Below are 19861 nucleotides of genomic sequence, written 5' to 3'. Positions count from 1 at the left end.
GAAAAATAATGAGAGCAAAAAGGGCTGGAAGGGTGGCTCAAGTGGTAGAATACCTGCCTAGGAAACATGAGGCCCTGAGTTCAAAATCCATTGTCACCAAAAAAAAGGAAAACAAATATACAAAGCAAAAATTGTTGCCCTATGGTGTAAGTGCAGCACACCACCAACATGATGATACAATGATTTATTTACAGTAATAAAAACCTGAATATTATTTATTTACAGCACTTGTCTTCCTTGAGGGCAATGTTCATGTTTATTTTTCTTCCTAGCACAAAGCAAAATTTTGTCAGCAAAATGAAAACAAGCAACTTAGAGGGATTTTGAAAAGCACTAACTTTTATTGTTATTGCTAAAATGTGCACTGTGTTGACTTCCTTATTTTATTCCTTGCTTACTTTTTTCCCAATGATATAACAATACACATGGAAAGTACAAAGGAGTAATGTACTTCTCTCCAGTCAACCATGTCATATGTCTGCAGTTCACTAGCAATGTATGCATTAGAAGACATAAAACTTCCAACCACTAAATACAAAATATGGAAATATAGATATGGCAAGTAGTCAAAGTATGTAACATGTTCTTCTTATAAAGAATTTTACAGGGTAGGTGGAACGGGACAGAAATGACCCAAACATTGTATGCACGTATGAATAAAAAAAAAAAAGAATTTTACACAGTAAAATATACCAAGTATATTTTAAAAAGTGTTCTCCAAAACTGTGACATGGAACTTGTAGTCTAGATTTATTAGTCCTAAAGGCTAAAAATGTTTTTTTAATAAAAGTGTTTTCTTTATTAATAACTGAAATTTTTTATAAGCGTAAACATAATATTTTGCCTCATTTTTACACTTCTGTCCTTGGAGTCCATCCAGGCAACAACCAACTCCTCTGAAACCTGCCCCATCATCATTACTCTAAGAAGACGCTCCCTTCTTATAAAAGTTTGCATGAGTATTTACATTTATTAGTTATTTATTAACACTTACTACACTGCACATCCCTAATATTCTTGAATCCGTCTGGGAGTTGGCCATCTTTATTCACTCTGTCAGACATTGAAGCTCTAGTCTATCATATTCAGCCCATTTCATTAAAAGAGCTCTTTAACTTAGGTGTATAGACTTCTAAATCAATTTTTACTAAGCATTTGCTAAAATGAGCTTCTCCAAACATTCTTAAAACTACCTTTTAAAAAGTAAAATAACTCTGACATTCTTCTCTCTTCCTTTTTTCCAATATCAGAAAAAAAAATATAGCTATTATTGTTTTAAAAATAGTGGGAGCCTTACACTTGGGGATACACCAAAATATTAACTTAGATATTGAAAGGGATAGAGTCACACATATTACTAGATGTAAATCTTTACTTTTCCCACACTTCCGACTGGTGATGACTCTTCTACATTTTAAATATACCAAACAAGCAAAAATATAAAAGGACAAAGGGAAAAGAAGAGCTATATAAAAATCTACCATAAGTGATCAACAGATGTCTACCATTCACAGACAATATCATATTTATTAATGAGCAGAACAAATTCTAGTTGAATGATTTGTTATAAGAAAGAGCAATCATCATAGTTACTATGACGTACTACACAGGCCAGGTATTAGGTGACATCTCAAGGACCACCCTCTTCCCCCTCCAGAGCTCACTTTCTTCTCCCAAACCGTAAAAGGACTCCCACTCTTTTCTTTGCTGCCTTTCTAAATAATGTAGGACATTCTCTTCCAGGTTAAAAAAAAATAATACCTTTACAGTGAAGAGCTGGTATGGACCCCATAATTCATAATCCTAGTTATTGAACTACTTAAATAACTTTGGTAACAAAAAAGTTTCTGTTTCTAAATTGAGATTTTGGGATTATTTGGCAGTAAGGAAGAGTTTACTCAGTCATAGATTATATAGTTATCATATACTTATCACATCTTTTATCATAAGATTCCAGAATCAAAAGTAGCCAAACTTCCTTAATAATTATATGATGAAATGTTGATTTATTTTTTCAAAAGAAGCTATGATAGTAGGTGTGGTGGTACACACCTGTAATACCAGAATTCTGGAGGCTAAGGCAGGAAAATTCTGAGTTTCAGGTCAGCCTGGCTAATGTAATGAGACCCTGCCTCAAAAAAATAAATGAGGAGAGGAAGAAAAGGACAGGACAAGGAGGAAGAAGAGAAAAGAAACTTAATTTCCAAAGACTGAATCAACATATCACAAGGACAATGTGGAGTGGCTTCCAGCTTCTTTCCAGAGAACCTTGTACAAGTTAAGTAGAATGATTTTATGTTATAATTTCCATAAAACGATATGAAAACATTCATATTTTGTAATATGAGGTCTATTTTATTTGTCAGGAAAGGAATTGGAGTGCCTAATGAAACTATAATTTCCTTTGATGAATGCCCAGAAATGAAGGAAAAAAATAAAATAATTAAAGAATTACACTTTGAGTAAGCTGTATGAGTTTCAAACTCATGACAGCCATATCCCTTACCCCACCTCCATCTTACCATCTCTTTCCACCCACTCACCACATACATACTTTTTTCCATAAACAGACCTAGTTTTGTTCATACTCATCAAAGCAAAAAAATCATTCAGAAGAGTCTGAGCTCACCTCCAACTTCAGGACTGAACGTTAACTGCTCTGATCCATCTGTAGGGGTCTCACTTTTACCATGGTTTGGTTTTGGGAGTCTCACAGAACTCTTAGCAAATAGAACATAAAAATAAATCTGGTGGAATTCCTTTGGAAAGATGGAAGGGCATAGGGCCCAGCATGGGACCCACTACTGTAATACCATCTAAGAGGAAGACATAGGTAAGAAGAACTCTTTCTAGGTAAAAAGTGAGATCCTATACAAAAAATCTAAAAGGCCTAGGGTTGTGGCTCAAGTGGTAGAACAACTGCCTAGGAAGCACAAGCCCTGAGCTTAAACCCTAAAGCCAAAAATATATAAATAAAAAATTTTAAAGGACATAATACAAGAATGATTCTCTTTTCTGCCTCTAGACGCTGATGCTCCATGGGGTACCTGGAATGACCAGTAGCCATTCAAGAAGAAGAGACCCAGAAAATGGCTGCCAAACATCAAAGCATGCCAAGGGGAAATGAAAAGACCCTGGACTCCAAAGTCTAACTGAAAAAATTGTAGTTGGAGGCTCCTGGTTTTGTGAATGTATTAATTAGTGAGACTGTATTAATTGGGTTTTCTATATTTTCAATTGAAAGAATCAATACAGAATTTCCATTATTTGGAAAAATAATTAAATTTTTTTAGTTGCCATTTTCTGCCTCTAAAGTGTACATACGATTGCCTATTTTTTGTGTTGTGAAAAACACAAAAACAATAAATTTAAAGGGGGTTAAATAGTACATTTAGCTTTTGTATATTGTATATATTTTATCCATTGTTTATATTATGTGCATATATCACAATCATTTTCCTCTGTTAGCTCTATTTTCATATAGTATGCTATATAATAATTACTTTCTGACTTGTCTTTCTGTTCTGAGATAAGAAGAAGTTAGGGATAACAGTCTCTGCAGACATTAGAATAGATGGTAACTCACTGTCTTGTCTTAATTATTGCTTGTTTAGTTGGATCATATTTTGTCAATAATGAAATTAAGTGTACTAAATAGAACCTTTCTTGGGTATTTTGGAACGTATACCAATCAGACAATAGAAATTTCATCCTCTGGAATTTATAATCTAAATGAATTTTGCATATTGCAGAGTGACCCTAACAAACGTCAACACAACTTACTCCGTGTTATGTTTCCTCTCATCTAGTGACATTAAGCAGTCTTCTTTCAATCCATTCACAATTATTAACAACACTGCCAAACTTTTTATTGGAATATTTTCTTTTTTGCTATTTTTACTATCACTGTCATATCTCTTTAGTTCATTGAAGTAGCTTAATGATTCTTCCCATTGTTTCTTTTCCAAACAATGAACTTGTCCATGAACTTCTGAAATAATTATATTAAAATTATAACTTTGATCACATTACTTATTCAAAATCTTTCAATAATTTCTCTAAAAAAGAATAAAAAATCAAACTCATTTGTCAATGTAAGCTCTCCTCTGATCTCTTCCCCAACTTGTCAATAAGATACAGTACTAACCTTCATATATATCAGTGTTTACCACTTAGCCTACTTACTGCATTTTCTTCTAAAACCTGTCCTGTGGAGGATGCACCCATAATAGTGTTGGGCTGCCCTTCACCATTATGTCAATGTATCAATTCTAATATATAAAATTTATTTCCTTTGAAATTCTCTTTCCAAGAAATTCTTCCCATTACTCTCTTTATACTATCCCATGTACTACACTATAATTTGTAAAAGTTATTTTGTATATTTCTGCAACACAATATAAATTCAAGAACACTCTAAATGTAAGATAATATCCTTCCAGTATCTCTCATAAATTATTCTACTTCATATGATAACAAAACTAAGTTCATTTTGAGCACAATTTGGGATACACAGAGGAACATCCCCCTGTTTCATTGCAAGAATTTACCAAAAAGGTGATATCACTTGGAAAAGGTGATATTACATTTTTGGAGGAATAGAAACAGCAAGTCAGAACAATATTGCAATAGACAGTTTCAAGTATACATTAAGTACAAGCTTCAGATATATATTAATTACATATTCCTCTACATGGCTAGAATTCCTGTCTCTTTTACTTCCCATGTGGAAGTAAAATTTCAAGTGTAAAGAGATGTATGCCAATCTTCTTTCTGGTACTGAAAATGAGCATGAAGTTAATCCAAAAACACTCATGCCACATGACAAAGACAATCAGGAAATGGTTAACTTGCTACTTAGAATAAGACTTTTTTTGAGACAGGGTCTGGTTATGCAGTCCCAATTAGCGTTGAACTCATACCTTCCTGCCTCACCCAACTGGCATATACATGTTTTAAAATAATGTGACTTTTCTTCAAAGTCTTGGGACATGTTTAGATAACTCTCACAGGTGCATTCTAAATAATTTTAATTCTTCAAGAAAATCATTCTGTACTCATGTTAACACTGCAAAACTAAACAGACTCTAAACTATTATAAGCACTGTTCCTAGGTAAGGAAAAAAAAAGATTTTTACAAGATTTAAGGAAAAAAAAAGAATATTCTTCTGTTCATCCCCAGCAAGCATTATTACCACTGCCTATCTCCCTGTGAGGTAGAGTTGATCATTTACAACACCTCCACAAGTCCCGTGGACAATGGCAGTGCTGGCTGTCAAGCAGATTGATGGTTTCTACTGAGCGCTCCCCATGTAAATTTCAGAATTCACTTTACCAGTCATTTGAACTGTCGCAGTATGAATTATGGACTGAAGCACATTCTGCTTTGCTATTTCCAAAGGAGAGCTCCTTGTGAATATTAAACTAGGTGTGGGAAAGACATTTTCAAGTCAAATGACTTACACTACAATACCTCAGTTTAGAATAAGCATTAAAAACTATTTTATGCCCACAGGGGGAAAAATCATGAATTCAAATGATCACTTATTTTTATTATAATGATGTATATATGTGGTACATATATATTCATAGCAATGACTTATTTTCTTTTGGCAATGTCTTGCTTGTATTATAGAATTAAACTTCATGGAACCTTTGGAAAAACCACTTATTTCAATAATGTAGGAGGATTAAAAATGAATTGAAGATAAGGCTTTTTTCCTGGAAAGTTATACCTGCAAAATCATGAGCATAATTATAAAACAACATAGTAACATGCTCAATATATTGAGTAATTCTTCATACGTTGAGTATTGAATTCAAATATTTCAGATATTTCCTTAGCAACCTATAGTAACCAATCTAAGATCTAGTCATGAAGAAGGGAATGACATGGGAAGTAAGAGATGAAAGACAGCCTCAGATCATGGTATGACACAAGCAAAGGCACTGAGGCAGACATCAGGACATGAGATGAAGGATGGACACCCATGAATAATATCAGAGATTCAATTTTGAGCAGAATCTCGAGAAAAAAAGTAAACTGGTGAAACACACTGACTTCTGAGATGAAGATAAATTTCACATAAGTAGTGACAAAATGCAGTTTGTTGAACATGAACATTTTATGGTAACACCATGTTTATGAAGATTATAATGACAATGCATTGGTGGAATGAAGTTTGAGTTGGGCCTTCAAGTTATTACAGGTGGCTTGCACAAGGTAAGCTTGGAATGGTAAGGTACCCTGGCAAGTGCTCCAGTTATTAAATAAGAAGGATGAAACTGCCAGGAAAAAATAGGTAAAGCTCAATAACTAAAGCAAGCTGGAAAAGTAATGAAAACTACTGTAAAGTTTTGAAGTGGAAAATTTGGGACAATTGTAGTGATATTGGATGAGTGATGGGTAAATTGCAAAGAGGTTCTAGTTTTGGTAATTATATGACAAATGAACAACCCAAAATTGGTTGTAATAATTATGTGATATACATACATGTATGTCTATGTACCATCATATATACAAACTATATAAATAACTAAATTCAAGACACTTACCAAGCCTCAATGGAATATATAATTGTGTGAAATTTACTTTGGTCATTTTTAGAAAAAGAACAAAATCTAAAATCTTAGGAAAGTGAGAATAACTACATTTGAAGCTTGTACTTTGGTTAAAATCATTGTAGATTCTCTATAAAGAATAACCATCCTAGCCTCCATTAACTATCCTCCACATCATATTGTTAACTATGAATGTTACTCCAATCTTTCAGAATTTTTAATCATTAACCAAAGCAATCTGCAGTTTAAAAGTATTTAAGGAAAACTACATGAAAGACAATTGATCAATAGTCTCATGTGTTCCCCTTTTTTGTGCTAGAAAATACATCTGAAATGCTTGTGGTGTGTGTGTGTGTGTGTGTGTGTGTGTGTGTGTGTGTGTGTGCACGTCCTACAGATCTACCATGAGTGGATAATTCTATTTATATTACTCTTAGCAGTGGGAATGTTGTAAGAGTCTTATGAAACTTATTCTCTTTTTATGATAAAAGAGTAGGTAAAGACACTGCAAACTAACCAAAGATCCACAGGAGCAATTTCCTTTAAATTTGAACACCAGGGAAAACTATTTTCCCCCTGAATTATGAATTTATTTCTATTCTATAAGATTGATGGTGCCTTCTTTATTCCTATTTACTCTGTGACCCATCTTCAGTGACTATCTGGAAACTCACAGAAGTCTTATTGTATATCAACCTTACCACATTCAACCTAATTTTTCCCCACATCCTCTTTTTGTTCTGCTATATTTTGTATTTATTTTGTGATATTTCTTGTATTTCTGTGAACCACTGCAAATTTCCTTTGGAACAGAGGAACCTGAATATTAAGCTCTAAATAAAATAATTTCACATTAACACAATTAATCCCAAAACTTCTCTAAAAGAAAATTTTCTATCACCAATATACTGGTTGAAAAAAAATGAATTTCACTCAGGAACAAGTACTTTAAGGAGTAGAATTATAAGTGGGAAACTCCAAAGTCCTCTTAGGAAGCAAGGACTAAAATACCCAAACATCAAAAAAATATTATCTGGACTAACCAAAGAAGAAAATAGATGACCCTCACCAAAGTTTTAAAAACTAATATATTAAGAGTTTTAGTAGGTTAATTACATGATCTTATGAAGTTTTTTAATTCATATATGCTTAGAATTGACTTATTCATCATCTATTTTTTCACGTTAGCCATTCTGCTAAGTTATCTCTTTATTACATTCCTCAGCAAGTAAGTACTTCCAGACTATTTCAAATAAAAAAATCAAACACTCCAAATGTATTTTCCTTGGTTGGTTTGCTAATTTCTAATTCCGATATCCTTTCTTCAGAATGTCAAATGAACAATGCTCTATAACCAAAGTGTAAAAAAATGCTTTCCCCTAGAAAATACTGCCAATTTCCGAAAATCTGTAAATTTTTTTTGAACTAGTCATTGTAATACTAGCCTGTCAGAATGCAAATGTGTGTGATTTTTTTTCTGCCTTGAAAAGCCTTCCTATTTATTTGCATTTTGTCTTTCATGTTATTTCAATAGAATTGAATCATATTTGTGTATGTTATAAACATAGTTGGTAAGCATAGCAGTTAGATTCTGATTCTCCCTCTTACTGGTTATGTGTCTTGGAACAAGTTAGATATTTCTGTACCTTGGCTGATTCATTTGTAAAATGGAAAAAACAACAGAATTCTTCTGAGCTGGTATAAAGATTAATATACCTAACATGCTTAAAACAATGTTTGCTATACACTAAACTCTTTGCAAATATTCACCTTACAATAAGTATTAAATTCAAAATTAACATCCATTTTCATTGTATTTTCTGTATTTGTGGTAGAAACAGATGAAATAGCATATGAACTCATTTGTGGAAAGATAGGCAAGAATAGAAACAAAATATGGAAAATGCCCATCTATAATTTGCCAATGTAATCACCACATAGTGTGGCAATGACTGAAGTCATTACCATCACTCCCTAATGGCACCTGTGCAACTTGCTGGCTGCCTTATTTGATTCCTAGGGGATCAAGTAATATTTCAATTTTTGACAGAACTGAGACAGCAGGCTGCCCAGTATTAAACCACACATCTGGCCCCTGTTGTTAATAACTGTTAGGTTATTTTTTTCCAATATATGGACAATCTACTAGTTTTCCCACAGGGAGTTAAATGAGGTTGAAATGTGTTAATCCGCTTTTATGCTTATTCACACAGTGATTTACAAGATGGGTTAAGTGTGCTCTTGTAATAACAATTTGTCATTATGATTCTGTGTAAGTCCAGTGCAAGAAAGCCAAGAATAAGCAGTCCTTTATTTCTTACATTCACTGTGTTTTTTGGCTTTGTATGCAAAGTCCATTCCTTACATATGTTTACATACTGTGAAAATTGGAAGAAATACAACTCTGAGTTCAAGGAATGCATACACAGAAGGAAATGATTCTTGTTCTTTAAAGCATGACATAATGGCAGTAGGGCAAAAGTACTAAATCACAGCTTGGAAGAAGCTCAAACTAAAACTGTAGGACAAGCAAGTCAAGAGTTGCAGGCCTGCTACCAGCCATCCCTTACAGATAAGCTAAGCTCCACAGTGCATTTCTGACTCTGTTTTCTTCAATGCTTCTATTTGTCAAAAAAAGGATAAGAAAGATAAGTATGATCAATTCAAAATGATGGGGAGAAATTCATTGTCATTGGTGTCCCTTTCATACAGATCCCCACATCCCAGTGCATTTCCCTCTTATTTCTTTAAGGCCATTAGGACTTTTCTGGCTCTCACCAGCTCTCAACAACCCTCAACTCTTAAGTCATGGCCCCTTACCAGTCCAGAGACAATCTAATGCCACTGGTACACTAACTGATTTAGTTTATGTAAATCATTTTTTCCAGGTACGTGCAGTGGTTGCTTCTCCCTTGAAATGCTCCTATATCAAAGACTGTCTTCAGGAGCCAGTTTGTTCTGGGTGGACCAAGTTAATGTGGAGTCAAGGTGAGAAGACTCTAGTCTGTACCCCTATTTCTTTCTAGGTAGCCAGATGCAAAGGAGTCAATGACATTTCAGTGTTTTCTTCCCTTCCCAGAGCCTCAGTTTCTATTCATCTACTTCAAGTATCACAATCACTTTTGTACATGTCAGGTATGCAATTAAATACCCAGTGGCTCAAGTCATCTAGTACCAGACATGGGGACAAATTATGGGGCCAAAGATACATGAGCAAAACTTTATGTTGAAGAAATGGGAGGCGGTTGGATAAAGAGCATATGAGGGAACTTCAACTCCCAAGGAATTTGGGTTTTGTTCATTAATACACAAATGCTGAATTACAAAAACTACAATAAAATAATACATAGGATTAGAAAAGTTTTCATTGTTAAAGATTGTTTTAGACAATAAAAAATTAATCATGAAGTTTGGCTGATGAAGTAAAACTCATGACAATGATATGTGGTCATCTGTGCTAATTAGAATGAGATACAATAACTACTATTTATTAATATATATTAGGCTTAAATATTTATTAGAGATTATAAATTTTTGACATATTTAGTGTTTTACATTTTATATAACTGAAATAATAAAATAAATCTCTATACACAAGGTGCTTATTCACAGAGTTTGTTTATTTGCTTATAGCTTAACAAACTTCACATGTTCCACCTGAGTGATCTGGGCTCTGCCTACCTATCCTTACTTTACCTGAATAGCACAATCAATGTGTGAAGTTACTTCAAGTCCCCTACGAGCACGCATCCCACCCACAACTCACCCAATCACTTGAAATGTTCCGTGCTCCAGGCCCATCTTCATTCACACACTCAGAAGTCTCCAGGAAGAAGCTAGCTTATATTCTCCTGTTCTGATCTGTCTCCTGAACTTCAGACCCATCCTTCCAACTGCCCTCAACTTTCCTCGGTTCCTTAAAATTTGCCTCATTCTCTCCTTTCACTAGCCCTTTCCACAAACTGTCCTTGACCCTTTTCCTACTTCACCTAACATCTTATCCCTAGACCTTAATCTCAACATTAATTTCTTTGAAAACTCCCCAAAACACCTTTTTTTCTGCCAAACCAGACAAGGTTCTCTAATCATGCCTTTTCACAGCATTTAGCAGTTTTCTTCTATCACCTGTCACAATTATTTTAAGTCCACTTCTATGATTTTAAGAAATTAATGCCTCTCTCTACTACTGTAAATTCCATTATAGTCAGAGCCAGATCTATTTCGTACATACCTTAATTCCTAGTGCTTGTACTTCTTGATATTTGTTGGTAGTTGTTTAATGTTTGCAAAGGAATGAATGATGCCAGTACAATTAAAGATCTTACAGGGTAATTTTAAATGGGGCAGAATAACTTTGGAAGGAAAAAGACCCTGTTCTCCACAGAGTTGTTACAACATTTTTCAGGAAGAAGTTATTTAGCAAAAATAGAATAGCCTTTACTAATATAGAGATCATTTTAAACTATTTATTATGGTGGATATTCTACCAATTTTTTGTCAATACACCAACTTTCTGACCTTGTATATTGGCCCACCCTGATATATTTTAAGGTTTGCCACACTGGATTACAAAAGGACATGAAAGATGAATTGCCACATCTTGGTTTTCAGTTCCTAGACAGCTTATCTAAAAATCATTTTTGTATGAGATGTCTGACATTTGCTTCTATCCAACTTTGCACAAGTTGAACAGATGACTATAATATGTTGTGATCTATTTGTACTTGTTCCTAATGTTTGCAAACATGTCATTACTTAAACTGCAACTTCACTGATGTCTGATAATTAATATCGTTCAGAAAAGATTTTTTTCATGACTCATTAAAATATCTCATGTCCAACCAATGAGTGTCAAAAAGTGAGAGAAATTGTCCTTTTGGATTATTATCTTTGATTTTTGATTACTTTTGCAGAGAAATTTTCAATTATCAATCTAAAACTCAGAAAATGCTTCAGTTTAAAAGAAGATCTTGCTTAGAAAAGGACAAACTTAATTTCAAACTATAAGAAGTAAGGCAACTGGTTCAACTTTACTATTAAAAAACACTTTTTGCTTTGTATTCTAACCAAAACTTAAACAAGTCTGGTGCATAAGTAAAATGACATTAATACTCCATAAATACACTAATAATAAACACATGAAACATCTATGTCAAAATGACTTCTAAAAACATTTTGATAGACAAGAATTTGAACAGTAATAGCCAATAGAAATACTTGATTCACTATTAACATCAGGAAAAAGATAAAGCCATGCTCTAGCTGATACATGTTGTTACATATGTCGTTAGTTTAATTTTTGTTTTGTTTCAACAATAAAGTCCAAGCCTGTGAGTATGGAGCCCTCATATTATATATACTGTCTTCTAAATCTATTTTTGTAGAAATTGAATTAGATGACTAATGGAGAAGCAAAATAGTATTTTAATAAATTTAGTACAATATTTAAGTTAGCTAAAATAGTTTCTTGGTCACTCATCTGGAAGTATGTTTTGGCACTCATTCTCCAGACCAAGTTGAAACCACAGGTAAGTGTTTAGGGGAAAGTGTAATCTCTTCAGAATGTCTCATATTTATGTAGAAAATGTGATAACCACATTCTAACCTCCCCAGTTGGACATTTATCATGGATGAGTGTATTTGAAAAGTTAAAAGTATAAGACAACCAAACACAGAAAGTGCATATATAATGGTAAATAAATGGAGTACAACTTTTAACATAAAGTCTAGGTTATTGAAAAGGCCACATTTCCGTTTTAATTATGAGTTAGTGAAAGAAAAAGAATACTATCTGTTTTTACATAAAATATTAATATCTGAGTTCTTAGTCAGTATTGAAAAATAGTAATTAATATATTCCCCCTAAATTGTATGTATTACACTGTATATATTTAAAGTCACTTTTTTCACCAAGACCTACTTCAGTTTCTAGTTTTTATTGGCTTATTTGTGGAGAGTTCTCTGAATGTAATTGATAGCACAGGATTGTCTGGATTTCCTTTCTAGCAATAAATGTTCAATGACTTTTATAAATATTGTGTGCATGTGGTTAGTTTCACTACACAACTAACCAGTAAAAAGAAAAACATTTTATTCATTTTAAAAGTGCTTGAAATACCTTAAAGTTTTTTTATTAACCTAAATTTACAAAGTTAGAATAAAAAATTCATAAGTGAATACTGTTCAAAATAATATATAATTTATAATATGTAGCTATATTCAAATAATATATAATTTATAATATGTAATTATATCATAATACTATGTAATTTATAATATGCAATTATATGTAATTAGTAATATGCAATTATATTATAATAATATGTAATTTGTAATATGCAATTATATTATAATAATATGTAATTTGTAATATGCAATTATATTATAATAATATGTAATTTGTAATATGCAATTATATTATAATAATATGTAATTTGTAATGTTCTATATGCCAATGCAAAAATGCCTTCCCATAATATAGTATAATATAGTAATACATTATGCAGTATAATACCTAAATTTGCCAACACCACCAAAGCTATTAAAATTTTTTCCCTATTTTATAAATATCTCTTAAACTTTAATTGATGGACTTGTACTCTGGTCAAATTCTTTTAAAGGTTTTAATCATAGGGACTTTCTTGTATTATTTTTAAAGGCCACCCTTGTGGCATGAAAGATACACTTAAAATTACTTAGGTTAAAATAACTGACCTGACTTTTGAAAACAAGAATGGTTTTAATTAAATAAATGGCTTACTCTCCCATGACTACAACTGAGGATTGTCCATTAACAGTAATTGAAATTGTGACAATTTATCCACATCAAGTGCACTGTGTTCCATACTTTAAAATTACTAAATCAGGATGAAAGAGGAGACAGGCTTGTACTAACTATCTTAGAGTTTTTAAAACCTGAGACCCGCCAATCTGTAACTACAGGAGAATACTCTAAGTCTTGATTTTTATAAAGCATAGAAATGTTAAAACAGAAAATATGACTCTTAACACTATAATGAGTCTACATATTACAGAATGGCCTCCATGAAGGCCAGAGAGATTCAGAATATATTCATGACTCTAAACCATAGAATAATGACAAAGACACTAAATATTCTACATATTCTATTCAGACACATCAAATACCTGAGCTTTCTCTAATGTGGTGACTTCAACTACTTTATTTTTGAGCCAATGTTGAATACAATATCTACAAATGCTGCAGGATTCTCTTACCATCTTAAAATATAAATTCTACAAAAACAATTCTATGAAGATGTCATTGTAACATAAACACATCCTGGCCTCTACTTTTGTCAAAAAGCACCTCCTCACCAAGAACTACTATATTATATTTCTATAAATCTTTTTCTCAGACATACCCTTATGAGACCCTGAGATAAGTAAACATTCAAATATTAGCTGAATGGATAAATAGACATTAAAGACATTTATAAAAACCATTTGAGATTTTTATTTTATGCTTAAGATGCTGAAGAAATAAATATGCATCCTACATGCAAGGATCCCCAAGGCACAAGCAATGTTCTCTTAGCAACTCTCAAACTTACTTCATGGCCTCATAGAACTAAAGCTGTCCATGGGCCTAGATTCTCGGCAAGGTTGGGTCTCTGTTCCTTTATATTCTTCTCAAAAAAAGGATATCAAAATCCAAATGAAGGAAAGGTAATTATAGAAGGACAATAATGAGATAACCTTTACACATATATAACTATTATACACAGTGCATATACCACGTATATCTATTCCATATGTATTACATATATTACACAGACAGCATATGTGTGTGTTGATGAAAACAACTACCTACCATAATGTAACACCATATAAATCTGGGTGACCTATTTATCCAAAATTATTTCTTAGAAAAGTCTGTGGTAAGGAATATAAACTTCACATATCTTAATAGGCTTAACAATACTTCCTCTTTAACCACAGCACTTTCAGTGTCCATCATATCCTCACTTATTCTCACATCCCAGTGAAGCACATCCTACTAAGATTTAGCTTAAGACTCTTAAGGTAAGGAGCAAAGTAAAAGTGTCTACTTTCCCATAGTTGGATACAATTTCCCCATAATTTCTAGGATATGATTTTTTTCTTTTTTTTAATTTCATTTATTCATATGTGCATACATTTTTGGGTCATTTCTCGCCCTTTCCCCCAGCCCCCTCCTTTTCCCCTAGGATGTGATTTTAGATACAGAAGATGGCTGTCTTGATTCACATTTCCCCAGAAGCAACCTTCAGATAGGAATGGAGCATAAGTAGTTTACTTAGGAATTGATCTCAGGAAGACAAAGGAATGTCAGAACCCTAAACTACTTGCAGTATTAAACCAGTTGCCAAGATGGGTGACTGGAGCTCAGTCCCCTGGGACACCATGTACAACAAGTTTTAAACTACTCCAATTAAGGAGTAATGGAGCAAAGGAATTTATTAAACAATTCAGAGTGGCATTCTGGCAGGCTCTCCATCAGGTAGGCCTATTGTGCTCTTGAAGTGAGTAGAAGGGAGGAAATCTCAGGAAGGAAGTGTTCATAGAAAGTAGCCTAAAGAATATGAGCAGAGGATTTAATGCATCTTTTGGTGGAAACCATCTACTGCACATTTCTATGAAACAGTGTCTCTGCCTCAACTAAGTTACAAAGAGGAATTTGTGAACTTTTTAAGACATGTTAGTGCATGTTACTTTAGGATTCTGAAAAGAAAATAGAGAAAGGATTGCAAACTGCAAATTGGAAATGAAGAAGAAACCCAACATTTAATGAGAACCTAAACTAAACTGTCTTGTAAAATTGCTCTTATAAAGTCAAATGGATTAAGTGGAAAAATTTAAGTTTTCTTTTTGTTTTTTAAGAATTTCTTGAGGAAGTAGAGTCAGACAGATCTAAGCTTGAGTTGTTTGTAACCTGATAAGACACAATACTTAAGTGCTGAATTTCCCTGTTGGTAAAATAATTACCTACTCCTCAGGAACTGTATGAGGTTTGGCTGGAATAGCACACAGCAGAGGTAAATCAACTGGCACTCATAGTGCCAACACAGTCCTATACCTCTGCCTCTTCTTTTCTGTCTCAATTGTATGAGGTAAATATGTATGAGGCACATGTTCCCATTATACAAATAAGTTTACTGCATTTTATTATGGCTGAATAACTTGCCCAAGGCCACTTTACTAATGAAGAATGAAGCCATTGACTAAAATCTTGCTTCTCATTCTGCAGATCTGGCCTTCAAGACCAGCGACAAATGGAGCCCAAACTAGATCTTAATTGTTATGGAGCTACAAAATCACTCTTTAAAAATGCTTGTACATTTAAGTATTAAGTACTTTAGCAGTAAATGTGGCTTGAGTTTTACAGCTAAAGTAGGGCTAACATAAACTTTTATTATAATAGAAATTTTAAATAACTATGCAAAACTTTTTTATATAGCATTGACTCATTTAGGTTGTATTCAAATAATCAAATTTCTTAATTACTGAACTATTTCTGCAGCATCTTTATAAAAATGAGGACAACACATGAAAAATTAGCATCTTGGATATGATATTTGAAATAAGCAAACACTACCATCACCTTGTCCAAAGTATGTTCTGCATGCATTCAACCCATGTCACACTTTTTATCATGATAATTTCATGTCTACATGACTATACTGAGGTCCTGAAATAAATATAAATTCAATACAAAAGCACTTTCTACACTAGACCAACCATTTAACTAGGGCAATACTGTTTAACTAAATGTCAATTAGCATTGTAAATGTATGTAAATATTCTTTTAATTATCTTCAGGTAACCAGAACACCTTCCTTTGCAACCATACTGGTTAATACCTCAGGTATTTGTTCTTTAAATGTTTAAACAGCCTATGTGCTTTTGTCCCCAAAGAAGAGATATAATTTATAAAGTATACTCTACAAAACATCAATATCCCTTTAAATTACTAATATGAGGCCAAGGAAAATGCCAATAATTAATGTCTAAGATAAAGTCTCCAGTGCATTGGAACAGAAGTTGGTATTGGGAGTTGAGACAGTGAGGACAAGAGGGGCAGTACACTGCACAGCAGCAAACACACAGGGGATTTCAGATTGGACCAATAATGGATCTTTTATTTAATGCCAAACAGAACTTCAGGGAAACATTTCAACTGAATTGAGAGCTTAGTTAGTATACTGTATTATTTTAAAACAAGAAAATGTGGCATGTGACACATGAAATGACTATTCTAGCAAACACTGAATTCAATGAATACAAAATGTGTCTTTTAAATAATGAGACAGAGATAGCCAATGGAATTTCCTAAGTTTAACTACATCAAACAGTGATGCTACCAATAAAATATACAGCAATATCTTGTTCATAATAAACATCTCTGTTTTGAAAGTTTTAATTTTGAGACATTTACTATTTAGGTTAAATATATACTAATTCTGGAAAGGTTCTATCATGCTATACAAATAGTACTATTAATAATAGTAACAGTTAATGTTTCAAAGTATTTTCTATTATAATGGCTGTCATTGCCCACTAACTACCTGTTACATATTTAAAACGACTGTCTACCAGAAACTCCAAATCTTTAAACACCATAAAATTCCTAGTGTCAAGAAGACGTCTAGTCAAGACAAAGCTGAGGAGGAATAAGAAAATGGGTGCAGGAGATTTTAAGTTCCTAATGTGCTTTTTCAATCAACTTGGACGCATTGTGAGGTGTATTAACCGCACTTAAAGAAAATAATGAAAATTACTTGGCACTGATCTTGCATGCCATTTGGATGAAATTGTACCTCTGCTACCAGCCTCATACACACCCAAGCACAGTTAGACAAAAGAACGAGCTCCGAATAAATGCGATGGATGCATTGCAAGAATAAGAAAGTGGAGAGTTCCCTGTCTTTAGCCACTGCTTTAGAGTCAAAATGGAGAGATGTATCAGTGTCCCCTTTAGTTCCTCGCTCAGTATCAGTCTGCCTTTCAGGCTCCCTTTTCTTTCCCCTCCCCTAAAGCCTCCTGTCCCTGTCCTTTTCTCAGCATTATTTCCGGACCACTGCACCACACCACTCACCTGTCGTCGTTTTGCCATCCTTGGTCCCCTAGCAGCAAATCCCGGAACCTATACCTAGGAGGCAGAGGGGGCACTTCGCTCTCCAAATCAACCATCCTTCCTCAAAGAGTGGGAAACATCAAACAACAAATGGAGGAGAGAAGGGAGAAGACTACGGAGTCCAGAGAGAAGGTCGCTAAACAAGAAGGTCGAGAGGGGTGGACGCTGGGGAAAGGGACGGGGAAGGGGGAGGGGGTCGGCCTCCAGCCGGAAGCTGAGGTTTGCAAGGGGGCTGGCTCCTCTTCCCTGAGGGTGTGATGGGGATGATGCAAACCCAGCCCTGGAGCAAAAGTCTGGCTCCAACTAGAATCAAGGCTGCCAAGGATCCGCCCCCAGGCTCGGCACCGCCTCTGGTTCCCAGGACTGGTAGGGGGAGAGGCGGGGATGCAAAAGTTACTTCGCTGGAAAAAGAAAAAAAAGAGGAAAGAGAAAACGCGCGGTGCCTAGAAAGAGAGGAGAGGTGGGAGTGAGCGCGGCGGGATGGCGAGGCACTTTCCCACCATGCTGGTACCAGCTCCCCCGCTAGGGCATCCTCGGCTGCGGGTTCCCTGGAAGGTGGGAGCCAAAGACCGTGCGTCTCCGCCCGGGCAAGGCCAACGGGCTCTCCCCTCACACGTCCCCTGGAGCTGGGGATGGAGGCCCAGCCAATGAGCCGCCCCTCGTTAGCATAACGCCGTGACGGCACGGGGGTGCCTTGGGGACAACCAATGGGGGCGAGCTAATTAGCGGATTCCGGGGCTTCAGACCCTTCTCCGGGAAAAGGGGGTGCAGGGTGCCTGGCGTGTTGTTCCAAATGCCACCAGCTTCTGTGCTTGGGTCGCTTGCAGCTGAGCTCGGGTGGGCGGGGTGAAAGATGCAAGTTCCCCGACAGGGAATCCCCGCTCTCAGCCTCAGGAAAGCCCCTTTCTTATTTTTTTTTCTAACACCGTAGGACAAAGGAGGTGTTTCCCTCATCTCCCGGGGCGGGGGGAGGAAATTACATAGATAGATAGATAGATAGATAGATAGATAGATAGATAGATAGACAGATAGACGGCCACCTTAGGCCGCCGCTGAATAAGAACGTGCAGGTGAAAATCGAAGTGCAATGGATGTAACAGTAGCAAGTTGTGTGCTGCTAGCAGCATTGCGAGCTGCAGGTTGCATGACCGAAGCTTTGGGTAGTCAGGCTTCTGTTCAGGCTTTCTACGTCAGAGGAAAGGGAACCTGGGAGCCTAGAGTGTGCTTTCCAGTATCAACTTCCTACTGATTCCTGCAATGCAAGCTTATTCTTTCTTTCAGGAACTGATTTCATCAGGGTACAGGCAGGCAGAGAAATCCTTAACGACCTGAAAGATCGGGCCTCAGGGAACAGAGGACTTTTGCACACAGCCCCTGGTCCTATTAGGAATGGCACAGTTTGCTTGGAGCAAACTTATCGTGCAAAGCATACAACGTGGAAAAGGTAGTTAAAGGACATGCAAAGAAATACAGAAATACTTGTGGGATAGCATAGTTAGTAGCTATGATGGGGTCAAGGACACAATGAAAATGAACAAAACCTTCAGTACAGTTTTCCAAATTGAAGGGAAGAAATATGAAACAATGAGAGTTAATAAAATGAGTAAAAGCAAAGTGATTAAGAGGAAAAAAAGCCTGTTCGGCTTATCAAGGAAATAGACATTAATCTGGTATAGGACGTTTGGTAGAGAGTTTGTGAAGAAAGCTAAAATGCAGGAAGAAATTAGCAAAAACAAAATCGTAGTATCAGATGAAATAGGATGAGTATGTAAACTTGAAGGACAGTTGAAAGAGAATGTTCGTTTTGTTCTTTTTGTCTCTATTTTCAAAATCCTATCCATTCTTCTAGGCTTATCTTAAATGACATCATCTCCACTAGATTTCCTGGTTCCTCCAGGTGGTTATGGTGCCTTTTTACTTTCAACCCCTCCTATCCCTTGTGAGCATTTGGCTGGAAGTGCTTATAACAGTCGGACCTGTTGTGCGATTGCTTGCGCATGTTTTTTCTGGGCCCCTCTCCTAGTGACTTATCTATCCAGCACAGTCCCTTCAAAATAGCTAAATCTTACCAAACCCATGTTGACTTAAAATATTAAGCCTAGGAAACTATTTTTCCCATTTACATTAGCATGGGCTTTATTAACATTACTTGGTGCAAAACAGAGA

At 35.1% G+C, this 19861-nt stretch overlaps 1 protein-coding gene across 7 annotated transcripts in view; it reads right to left on the bottom strand.

Annotated features, from left to right (window-relative positions):
• Window positions 1–18097, bottom strand: part of Kcnt2 (potassium sodium-activated channel subfamily T member 2) — a 363205-nt gene extending 345108 nt beyond the window's left edge. For 6 of the 7 annotated variants that reach the window (XM_074048756.1, XM_074048753.1, XM_074048759.1 and 3 more), the window contains exon 1: window positions 17657–18097. In XM_074048756.1, coding sequence (XP_073904857.1) covers window positions 17657–17674 — 18 coding nt within the window. In that variant the 5' untranslated portion in view covers window positions 17675–18097. The remainder of the gene's footprint in view (window positions 1–17656) is intronic. The other variant, XM_020168560.2, reaches the window with a different exon arrangement.
• Between the last annotated feature and the right edge of the window lie 1764 nt (window positions 18098–19861).

This window comes from Castor canadensis, chromosome 11 (assembly GCF_047511655.1).
Source record: "Castor canadensis chromosome 11, mCasCan1.hap1v2, whole genome shotgun sequence".
Taxonomy (NCBI): domain Eukaryota; kingdom Metazoa; phylum Chordata; class Mammalia; order Rodentia; family Castoridae; genus Castor; species Castor canadensis.
Note: the sequence above shows the minus strand (reverse complement) of the source record. Positions and strands in the feature narration are given on the sequence as shown.